General features: G+C 45.2%; 1 protein-coding gene across 1 annotated transcript; it reads left to right on the forward strand.

Moving 5' to 3' along the window:
- Positions 1-8,388: 8,388 nt before the first annotated feature.
- LOC121061752 lies at positions 8,389-11,836 on the forward strand. The gene is made up of 2 exons (XM_040541073.1): positions 8,389-9,287; positions 11,294-11,836. Exons 1-2 carry the CDS (start codon positions 8,389-8,391, stop codon positions 11,475-11,477), a joined length of 1,083 nt encoding a protein of 360 aa, XP_040397007.1. The 3' UTR covers positions 11,478-11,836.
- The last annotated feature ends 680 nt before the right edge of the window (positions 11,837-12,516 follow it).

Consider the following 12,516-nt stretch of genomic DNA (forward strand, 5'->3'; position numbering starts at 1 on the left):
ATAGTGGATCCAAGCTGCTTGCTCCTTGATCTTGATAGCAGTATGCGTTGTCAGCAGCACTTGGTATGGTCCCGTCCACTTTTCCTCCAAAGGGTGACCTGTAAATACTTTTACATGCACATAATCCCCAGGTTTAAAGGGGTGGATTGGTTGGTCCAGCCCTCTAGCCCTGGTTCCTGAGACAACTTTAGATATTTGATTCAACTGTTTTTGGAGTCCTATTAAATAATTATACAAGTATCCTGACCCCAATTGCGTCAGATCCTCCCCGCTGAACAAAAACTGATAGGGCCTTCCGTATAATATTTCAAAAGGGTTTAGATTCTCCTTTGTCCGTGGTTTCACTCTAATTCTGAGCCAAGCTAAGGGAAGAGACTGAGGCCATGGCAAGTTAGTTTCTTGTCCAATTTTGGCCATTTGTTGTTTAATTAGGTGATTCATTTTCTCCACTTGTCCGCTTGCCTGTGGTCTGTAAGGGGTATGGAGTTGCCAATCTACCCCTAGGACCTTACTTGTTGGACTATTTGCGCACAAAAATGGGAGCCCCTATCTGAGGACATTGCCGCCGGAATTCCAAACCGCGGTATTATCTCATTTAATAAAACCTTGACCACCTCCCTTGCCTTGTTAGTTCGACAGGGAAAAGCCTCTGGCCACCCTGAGAAAGTTAAAACTAAAAATTAAATTAAAAAACTAAAACTAAAACTGTTAAAACTAACAAATATCGATACCCTCCTTTTCTAGGCAGTTCTGAAAAATCAATTTGCCATTGTTGTCCGGGATAGTTTCCTTTACCAATTATTCCAAACTTTACCCTATTTTCTGTGTTAGGGTTATGATGCAAACAAATACTGCATTGTTGGGTTACTTGTTTTACCGTAGTATACAGATTTCTTCCCACTAAGACTTGACTCAGATTTTTATACAAGGTGTCTGCTCCCCAATGAGTCTTATTATGTTCCGCCATGACCGTAGGCCATATTAAATTAGAGGGTATCACAATTCTATTATCTTTCAAATATACCCATCCATCTAATCTTACCTTCCCTTTCAAGTCCTCAATTAGTTTTTTATCTTCCCGTGTGTACCTAGGTTCCTGTCCTTCACCTAAAGTTTGTATTTTACCGTCTGGTATTAAAGTAAGCGCCTCCACCTCAGCCACCTTGGCCACCCTTTTCGCTTCCTGATCAGCCAATCGATTCCCTACCTCAAAGTCGGCGGTTCCTCTTTGGTGTCCCTGGCAGTGCATAACAGCCACTTTCTCTGGTTGCTTTACTGCTTCTAATAACTTCAAAATTTCTTCAGCATGCTTTATTTGTTTTCCTTGGGCAGTCAATAATCCCCGTTCCTTCCATATAGCCCCATGTGCATGCACCACACCAAATGCATACTTAGAGTCTGTCCAGATATTTACTTTCTTTCCTGCTGCTAGTTCCAATGCTCGTGTGAGAGCGATTATTTCTGCTTTTTGAGCAGACGTCCCAAGGGGTAATGGTTTCGACTCAATTACCTGTTGAGTGGTCGTCACCGCATACCCTGCTTTGCGTTGTCCTTGTTTAACAAAGCTGCTTCCATCAGTATACCATGATTCGTCTGCATCTTCCAAGGGCTCCTCTTTGAGATCTGGTCGGCTAGAATACACAGTTTCCACAGTTTCGATACAATCGTGGACCACTGGCTCGTCAGGAGCATTGCTAAGGAAAGAAGCTGGGTTCACAATGTTAGTAACCACAATTTCTACGTCATCTTGCTCCACCAGTATCGCTTGGTATTTTAAAAATCTTTGAGGGGATAACCAGTGTGCCCCTTTCTGTTCCAAGACTGCCGAGACAGTGTGTGATACCAGCACGGTTATCTTCTGTCCCATAGTGAACTTCCGAGCCTCCTGTATATTCATGATAACAGCGGCCACTGCTCGAAGACAACCCGGCCAACCTTTACTTACTTCATCCAATTGTTTAGAAAATTAGGCCACAGCTCTCCTGTAGGGGCCCAACTTCTGTGCCAGCACCCCCAGAGCCATCCCTTGTCTCTCATAGGAGTACAACCAAAAGGGTTTAGACAAGTCCGGTAAACCCAAAGCTGGTGCTCGCATTAGCTCCAATTTAAGCTTCTTAAAGGCAGCCCGTGCTTCCCCTGTCCAGACCAATTTTGATTGGTTATTCTTGATGAGGTCATATAGGGGTTTTACAATTAGTCCATAATTATTAATCCATAGATGGCACCAACCTGTCATCCCTAGAAAAGTTCGTAATTCCTTGATGGTCTGTGGTTCTGGGGTACGGCAGATAGCTTCTTTCCGTTCTGTTCCTAACTCCCTTTGTTCCCCTGAAATCTCAAACCCCAAGTAAGTTACACGTGGCTGAATCAGCTGAGCCTTCTGTTGAGAGACTCGATATCCATTCAAACCCAAAAAATTAAGGAGACTTATCGTCCATTGCATGCAGCTGCTCTTATTCTCAGTGGCTATCAAAAGGTCATCAACGTATTGCAGCAGAACTCCTTCGGTGTCTGGGGCCTCCCAACCCTCAAGCTCTTTTGCTAGCTGATTCCCGAAAATCGTGGGGCTGTTTTTGAATCCCTGCGGCAATACGGTCCAGGTCAATTGAGCCCTTCGTCCCGAGTTTGGATTTTCCCACTCAAAAGCGAAAAGCTTCTGACTTTCTGGGGCTAAAGTCAGACAGAAGAAGGCATCCTTTAAATCCAGCACGGTAAACCAAACTAGATTATCCTTTAATTTAGTTAGCAGTGTATAGGGATTCGCTAGCATGGGGTGTATATCTTCAGTGATCTTATTTATAGCTCTTAAATCCTGCACCAATCTATAGTTCCTCCCATCTGGCTTCTTAATTGGCAGTATAGGAGTATTATATTCAGATTCACACTCAACCAACAACCCATATTGTAAAAACTTATCTACTATCCCTTTAATTCCTTTCCTATCTTCTATTCTTAGGGGATATTGCTTAATCTTAACTGGCTTTTCTCCTGGCTTTAGTCTAACCACTATCGGGGCCGCATTTTTGGCCCGTCTGGGAACATCAGTGGCCCAGACTCCCAGGTAAACTTGGTCTAGAATTTCTGAAGTCACCCCACCGATAGGGTCTGCTTGTATTAATGTTAAGCTTAACGCGGTTATCAGCTGTTCTTCTCCCACTTTTAACCCAACCTTTCCTTTTTCAAAAACAATTTCTGCCTCCAGCTGTTCCAGCAGATCCCGCCCTAATAAAGATTTTGGAGATCCTGGTAAATATAGAAACCTATGTATTCCCATCTGTTTTCCTAATTTATATTTTAAAGGCCTCAGGAAAAAGGCTCTTTCGTGCTGGCCCGTAGCTCCTATTACAGTTACAAAATCCTTATCCTCCGGTATCAATTTCTGGTTTAACACAGAGTAGGTCGCTCCTGTGTCAATTAAAAACTCCACCTCCTGTCCTAACTTCCCTAGCTCAATTTTAACCAGTGGATCTGCTAGGGTAGAATCCCCCAGTCTACTTCATTGATCGGGAGATACACTAGCTATCCTTAGTCTGTTCTCCTCCCGTTGCTTCGGACATTCCCTCTTCCAATGACCCACTTCCCTACAATATGCACACTGATTCGGTCTCAGGGGAGGCCTTGCTGACCTTCCCCCTCCTCCATTCCCTCTTCCTTTACTTCGAAAAGGCTCTTCTTGCTTCTGTAAAGCCGCAACAGTTGCCGCGGCAATAGTCTTACCCAGCCTTTGTCTCTCATTCCCTTCTCGATTCCTAAATACCCTCCATGCCTCTTCCACTAACCTCTCTAAATCCCTCACATCTGGTTCCTTCATCTTTTGAAGTTTCCATCTTATATCCTCTGCCGACTGTCCCAGAAATAGCGATACCAGCTGAAGCCTACCTCCTTCCGAGGAAGGATCTAACGTTGTAAATTTTTGCATTGCTGTTCTCAAACGTTCAAGAAATTCTGACGGAGTCTCTGTTTGGCCCTGTTTTACAATATACAATCTGGACCAATTTACAGACTTAGGTATCGCATTTTCTAGAGCAATCCTTATCCATTCCTGATACCTTTTCAACAATCTATAGTCATTCTCGTCATTATAATCCCAGTTCGGGTCCACCCTAGGTACGTATGTTTCTACTGTCCCAGGCAGAACTCCTGACGTTACTTGTGTCTGCACCTGGGTCCAAGCAGTTTTTACTACCAGCTGTTTTTCTGTCTCCGACAGAGCTGCTAGCATTATTTCTATATCTTTCCAATCTGGGTCTAAATTTTTCACAATTAGTTCAAATCTTCGAGCCACGGCTTCCGGATCATCCCGGTATCCTTTTACAGCCTCTTTCCAAGAATCTAGTTCAGTGGTTGTAAAAGGTACTTTTATCCGGGCAGGGCCATTAGTTCCCATGGCCTGCCGTAATGGAGCCTGAATAACAGGTCCAACTTTACTTCGGGTTCGGGCCGTGATCGGGGTAAAATTCTCATTCCCCCAACTCTCATCATCCTCATCTATTTTGCCGTTTCCTGGACTTGCCTCCACACCTCGTTCTACTGTCTGGGGCGGGAGGACATAATCTTCTATTCTCTCCTCTGGTTCACTTAATTTCAAACATGTCTGCCCGATACTGCACGCCGAACAACATCTCTTCATCTTTCCTGCCCCTTCCCTTCTCATGTCCTTTTCTATTGCCAGGATCAAAGGATCCTGTGGGGCTAAGTTAATTCCACACTCCCTCTGCCATTCCGGGTGGTTTCTTAAGGTGAAAAACATATCTGCATAGGACACCTCATCCCATTTTCCCTCTCTCCTTAAAAACAACATTAACTGCAGTAACGTATTATAATTTATAGTTCCATTAGACGGCCACTTTTCCTCACATTCCAGCTTATAGAGTGGCCACCACTGATTACAATATTTTATTAATGTTTTCCTATTTTCAGTCCCTCCAGGGGATCCTCCTACATCCTTCCAATGATTTAATATACAACCTAACGGGCTTTTCTTGGGGATTTCACCACTTTGCTGCCCTCCCATTTTATGAAAGAATGTCACAGAATACACACAAGTATATCCTTACAACAACACCAGAAACCCACCAAAATTCCTAACAACACTGCCGTAGCACTTATCCCGATAATCAACGTCAAATTCCACATATAACAGATTCGTTAACCCGAAATAAACAGTTCCAATTCCAAATGGACCTCAAGAACGAGCTCTTTCCTTGAGGTCCTCCCAACGTATACTTATGATATTAATCACAAAAGTATATACCAAATACTGTCTTGCAGAAGATCACCTTCCGACTTACAGACAGTTCCAAATGACCGGTCTACCAAACAAACAAACCAAAATAAAGAATATACTCACTTACAATGATGGGGTCCTTGTCTGCCTCCGCAGTGATCCGGTGAGTCGAGGAGTCCCTCCGGGAAATCCCAGGGGTACCCTAGGGAGTCCTGTTCCCAGCGGGTCCTGCGGTCCGACAGAGGAGAAGTCCCATCTGGGGTGCCAGATTGATTCAAAGATTGATAGTCCAATTTCTTTAAGTGGTATATTCTTTATTGCAGCGCTGGATGCACGGGGGATCCCTCCGCCTATCGTGCATACCTGAAGTGAAAAGCCATCCCAAATTTATACAGCAGAGTGATGAATATTTTATTAACGCTTATACATATTCATTATCTAACCCCACCTACTCTCACTTCTCATGCTAATTAGTTTTTTGTGTCCTGCGTCTGCGCAGATCCTCTCATCAATTCTGGGCAGTGGTCGTCGGGCTGTGGGTGGTGGTCTCGGAGAGGAAGGCCATAAGTCTTCCTCACAGTGTACTTTTCACCCTTGGTCAGGATTCTGCTGAGTTTGCTTTCTTCCTAACCGCAAGGACTGGTTTTTGCTAATTATTTCTTTATCTTGTGTTCCAATGTCCAGTTTGAGATATATTGTCCTCCAATGTCCTGTTTGAAATATATTGTCCATACATCTGTTTCCTGTCCTGTACATAATGGTCTGTTTTCATTTTATTCCTCCTTTATCTCAACTTCTCTAATCACCAGCTCCAAATAAGGGCAAAATGGCATTCCTCCTTGCATGGGAACACACATACCGCAGCAAAGACATGACCCCAACACAGAGGAAGATGACGATCTTCATCCCCACGACCACCAGAGGACTGATGAAGACCCCCTAGCAACAGGCCGCGCAGTCGTAGAAGACACCAGGATGTGCTACTAAACCCGGAACTACTAGGCTATAAATCGAGACTCTGGCAGGCTTAGGTGTGTGCCGTTGGCGGAGCAGGAGACTCCCTGGCCGCCCAGCGCTGTTTTATTTATCACTGCTTGCTGAATTGCTCAAATAAATTGAAATTCGATCTACCCTACCCACGATGTGTTGGGAATGATTTCTACCAAAACTAATTTATAACAAATTGGTGCCGTGACTCGGATAGTGGTAGCTTGGCTGGATCCCTTCCAGGGGAGGCGCGCCCCGCTGATTCTGCAGTCCCTGTCTGGAGGTCCCCAAGCCAACGCACCCCTACCGACGAACCTAAAGTTCCAGCGATAAGTAAATAAACAACCGGTAACCTCTTAATCTTTGTGCACGAAGCTCCGAACAAAGACTCAGGAGTGAGTAAGTATAGGCCGGTTATCCGTTCAGTTGGGGTTGGGAAGCCCAGAGTGTGCCTGTGTGAGACGTCCAATCGAGGACGAAGCGAGTGCGGACTCCCTGGTAGTGCGGTTCCCACCTCCCGTGAGGGACTGGGCCACAAACGGGAGGTGAAGACTGTGTGTGTGTGTGAAGGCACTCTGGAAGATGGGACAGAAGAAGAGCAAGTCTTCTGGTCCCATGGGTGGGTCGGAACCCAAGGCTAGGTTGCCCCCGATACCACCGGAAAGCCCGTTAGGGTTAATGATTAAACATTGGAACGATTACCCCTCTAGGCGGGGTAAGGATAAAGTTAAGATGATACATTATTGTATGGAAGTCTGGGGTGGGAAGCAAATTAGGAGAGACCCCTTATATTGGCCAGTATTTGGATCCCTTGAGGACTGGATCTGTCAGGCTCTAAACATTTATGTGAATTCGAAGGAGCCTTTCAGCCTAGAGGAGAGTGAGTATGCATCCTTATGGATAGGATCTGAGACCCGAGCCAACTTATACCCATTAAGAGAAAAAGGGGGGAGGAAAAGGAATGAACGAAATGAGGAGGAAGTCCCACTTTCACCCCCCCCCCCTCTTATCTATCCCCTTCTCCACCTCCAACCCCCACAGCTCCAAATTACCATACTGATCCCGATTTGACCACGGACACCCCTCGGAGGACTAGACGGGTAACTCGGAGCCAAACTAGAAATCGAGAAGATGGGGGTAGACTATATCCCCTAAGAGAGGTTGCAATGGGAGGGCCCCAACCCAGCATGGGATACGTCTCCATCCCCCTAAATACGGGAGACGTCAGAGAATTCAAGAAGGAAATGGGAAATCTCTTAGAAGATCCTCTTGGAGTCTCTGAGCGAGTAGACCAGTTCTTGGGGCCTAATGTTTACACCTGGGAAGAACTCCAGGCCATTTTAGGTATATTATTCACTGCAGAAGAGAGGAACATGATTTGGAGGGCTGGAATGCGAATTTGGGACCAGCAACACCAGCAGGGTCCTGCGGGAGATCTTAAATGGCCCCTACAGAGGCCTAACTGGAATAACCAAAATGAACAAGATAGGGGTCATATGCAGGATTTAAGGACTATTATTGTACAAGGTATAAGGGAGTCAGTCCCTAGAGGACAAAATATAAATAAGGCCTTTAGTGAACATCAGAAGAAGGATGAAACTCCCACAGAATGGCTGGAGAGATTAAGGAAGAACCTCCAGTTTTATTAGGGACTGGACCCTGGTACACTGGTGGGACAGGCCTTGTTAAAAACACAATTTGTGGCAAAATCATGGGGGGATATCAGGCTGAAATTAGAAAAGTTAGAGAATTGGCAGGATAGAGGGGTGGATGAACTGCTGAGAGAAGCTCAGAAGGTATATGTGCGAAGAGAAGAGACTCAGAAAAGGCAGGCCAGGATTCTAGTGGCAGCGGTCCGGGAAGGACAAAAAGGGCTCCCCCTTCGCCCAATGGGTGTTCCGCTACCACGAAAAAGACTTCCGAGGAGCCAGAGTGATCAGAGGGATCTAAGACAGATAGAATGTTTTTATTGCCAAAAGAAGGGACACATGAAAAAGGACTGCAGAAAACGCTTACAAGATGAGCGAATGTTTAAAGAAGATTAGGGGAGTCAGGGGCTCCATCTGCTGGGGACTTCTGGTATAACGGAGCCCTTGATAAAATTGAAGTTAGGTCCCCAGCATCAAGAAGTGGAGTTCCTTGTGGACTCAGGGGCAGAAAGATCGACTGTCCAAATGGTACCCCGGGGATGTCAACCTTCCTCGGAGAAATTACAGGTGATAGGAGCCAAAGGAGAGCCCTTTAGGGTCTCAGTAATAAAAGGGGTGGAAATAGAGACCCCAGCCCAAAGTTGCACAGGGTCCTTTTTATTAGTACCAGAAGCTGAATATAACCTGTTGGGAAGAGACCTAATGATTAAGCTAAAAATTAATTTGGAGGTGAAAAATAAAGGGATCGAAGTTAAATTATACACCCTCACGGTAGAGGATGAGGCAAAAATAAATCCTGAGGTGTGGTATTCTCCCGAATCAGTAGGCCGCTTAAATATTAGTCCCTTTGAAGTCACTATCAGGAATCCTGAGATTCCCATCAGAGTAAAACAATACCCAATGTCTCAAGAAGGCAGGGAGGGGCTGCACCCAGTAATCAAGAGATTACTACAACAGGGATTACTGGAGCCTTGCATGTCACTTCATAACACTCCTATATTACCTATCAAGAAACCTGATGGCTCTTATCGGCTAGTCCAAGACTTGAGGGAGGTCAACAAAAGAACAATAACTAGATTTCCTGTAGTAGCTAACCCACATACTTTGCTAAGCCAGCTGTCCCCAGCGCAGAAATGGTATAGTGTCATAGACCTAAAAGATGCATTTTGGGCATGTCCTTTAAAAAGGGAATGCAGGGATTATTTCGCCTTCGAGTGGGAAGACCCTGCAACCCATCGGAAACAACAATTAAGATGGACTGTGCTTCCCCAAGGATTCACAGAATCACCGAACCTATTTGGTCAGGCATTAGAACAAGTATTAGAGAACTATGAACCAAATCCTGAAGTAACCTTAGTCCAATATGTGGATGATTTGCTGTTAGCAGGAGAGAGTCAGGAGGCAGTCAGGACAGAAAGTATCAAACTACTAAACTTCTTGAGCTTAAAGGGACTAAAAGTAGCAAAGTCAAAATTACAATTTACGGAGGAAGAGGTGAAATGTTCAGGACATTGGCTAAGTAAGGGTACTAAGAAACTAGACCCCGAACGAGTAAATGGGATTTTGTCACTACAAGCGCCAAAAAGCAAAAGACAAGTTAGGCAGCTTCTGGGATTGTTAGGATATTGTCGGCAATGGATTGAAAATTATAGTAGTAAGGTGAAGTTTTTGTATCAGAAACTGGTTGGGGAAGGATTAATGAAATGGAGCCAAAGCGATGAGCAAAGCCTGATAGACTTAAAAATGGATTTAGTGAACGCTCCCGTGTTAAATTTACCCGATGTGAAGAGACCCTTTTATCTATTTATTAACACAGAGGAGGGGACAGCGTTCAGGGTCTTAACTCAAGATTGGGCAGGAAAAAAGAAACCCGTGGGATATCTTTCTAAACTTTTGGACCCCGTGAGTAGGGGATGGCCCACCTGTCTCCAGGCAGTGGTCGCTGCTGCGCTCTTGGTGGAAGAAGCGCATAAAATCACCTTTGGGGGCGAATTAAGGGTATTGTCACCTCACAATATAAGGGGGATCCTGCAGCAAAAGGCTGACAAATGGATAACTGATGCGCGGCTCCTGAAATATGAAGGCATCTTAATCTCCTCACCCAAATTGGAGCTTGAAACGACAGCTCTACAAAACCCAGCGCAATTCTTATATGGGGAACCAAAAGGAGACATATCCCACGACTGCTTGCGTAATATAGAAGAACAGACAAAAATTAGGCCAGACCTAGAGGAGGAGGAACTAGCCGAAGGGGAGAAGCTGTTTGTGGATGGTTCATCGAGGGTGGTCGAGGGAAAAAGGAGGTCAGGATATGCCATTATCAATGGAGAAAACTTCTTTGTTATAGAGTCAGGACCTCTGAGTCCCAGTTGGTCGGCCCAAGCATGCGAACTATATGCAGTATTAAGGGCCTTACAAATGTTAAAAGGTAAAATTGGAACCATATACACTGATTCCAAGTATGCTTTTGGGGTAGTGCATACTTTTGGAAAAATTTGGGAAGAGAGGGGCCTAATAAACTCTCAAGGTAAGGGATTGATTCATCAGGAATTGATCACTCAAATTTTGCAGGCTTTGAGAGGGCCAATAGGAATAGCAGTAGTACATTTGAGAGGACACCAAAAGGGACTGAACCCATTAGTTAGGGGAAATAACCTAGCTGATCAGGAAGCCAAAAGGGCAGCACTGATGATGATATATACCAAGGAGAATCGGAAAGATTGCCCATCCTGTGGGAAGGATTTAACCGAGTTCCCCGGTTATGATTGTTGGAAGGATTATGGAATAGAGGCAGTGCACTGTAGATGTAACAACCCCCGATATAGCTACTGCCATCTCCATGGGGAGCAACATTTCATCCTCAGCTTCACTGTGCAAGAGAAAGACAAATTAACTCAAATGGGTGTGAAGGAAATAACTGAAGGTAAATGGGAACTCCCTGATGGTCGAGAGGTTCTCCCGAAATCTTTTGCCCTGAGGGTCATGCAGAAATTCCATGAAAAAACTCACTGGGGAACTCAAGCGTTGGTGGACCAATTTGCTATGAAGTATATGTGTATTGGTGTATACAATATCGCTAAGAGAATAGTTAATGAAAGTATGATCTGCCAAAGAGTAAATAAGCAACAACTAAGAGAGAGGCCTTTAGGGGGAAGAGAATTAGCCCATAGACCATTTGCTAGAATTCAAATAGATTTCACAGAGCTACCAAAGGTGGGACGATATAAATACTTACTGGTAATGGTTGACCACCTAACACATTTTGTGGAAGCCTTTCCAGTAGCCCAAGCTACAGCCCAGACAGTGGTAAAGATACTGTTGGAAGACATAATCCCCAGATACAGATCGATCGAGGCAATAGACTCTGACAGAGGGCCGCATTTTGACTCAAAGTTAGCCAGAGACACTCTCTCCTCCCTGGGGACCAAATGGGAATATCACACCCCGTGGCATCCACAAAGCTCGGGAAAGGTAGAAAGGATGAATGGGGAAATAAAAAAACAGTTAACCAAGTTAATGATAGAAACAAAAACTTCATGGGTAAAATGCCTCCCATTGGCTTTACTAAACATAAGAACCCAGCCCCGAACAGATGTAGGAATCTCCCCTTTTGAGATGTTATATGGGATGTCGTATGATTTAGAGCTCCCAACTGATCATCCCCAGTTGGAAGAGTCGCAAATACAATCATATGTAGTATCGCTTATGATTAGGAGGAGGCAGCTGTGCGAAAAGGGATTAGTGGTACAACGCCCCCCTCTAGAGGTGGCCATACACAGGATCAAACCAGGAGACCAGGTTCTGATAAAATCCTGGAAAGAGACCTCTTTAACTCCTCGTTGGGAAGGACCCTACCTTGTTTTACTTGCTACAGACACAGCTGTCCGGACAGCCGAGAAAGGATGGACTCACGCCAGCCGAGTTAAAGGACCAATACCAGAGGAACGGTGGAGAGTGGCCAGCCGACCTGGAGATTTGAAACTGACCCTGTGAAAAGTGAATTCGCGATCGTATGGCTTATAACCCTCTCTAAGAAATAAACAGGTTCATTGTAAACGGGAACTGGGAACTGGGGGAGGGGAAATTCCTTAATGTGCCAAACCCCATACATCAGAAGGGTAACGCGTCTAAGGAGGAGTGAGCAACTGGGACTGGGAGTGGCTGGAACAAGAAAATCAGTACCTAGGCCCCTGAAGATTACCCTTGCTGCCGTGAAGAAAAGTAAACCCCACTGCTTGAGGCAACCAAGTAGGCGGGCAAGGCAGAGGGGTGCAACGGTGGGGCGGATTATGTGGTACCCACCCCTATTTGAGATAATGGAGTCCGGCCGAATAAACTGCCCTAGTACCCACCATAGCTCGAAGCCGCCTCTCCAGAATTATAGAAGGACGTTGCCCTTCTGGTGTATGTTGGCGCTACCTCTCCTACTGAATATCCCCTGTCCGGCTGGGACTGACGAGGGATATTTGCACCAGCCCTTTAAGTGGACCCTGGGTAGCTGGGATGACTCAAAGATCCTCAAAACTAATATTACAGCAGGTGCACCTTCTTTCAACATAACCAATTGCGAATTACTCGGGACGGTACTAGGATACGGAGGAAATACAGAACACCACCTGTGTAGTCCCCTGAGACAATACTCCTGGGGGGCTT

The sequence above is a fragment of the Cygnus olor genome, chromosome Z (assembly GCF_009769625.2).
Source record: "Cygnus olor isolate bCygOlo1 chromosome Z, bCygOlo1.pri.v2, whole genome shotgun sequence".
In the NCBI taxonomy this organism is placed as follows: domain Eukaryota; kingdom Metazoa; phylum Chordata; class Aves; order Anseriformes; family Anatidae; genus Cygnus; species Cygnus olor.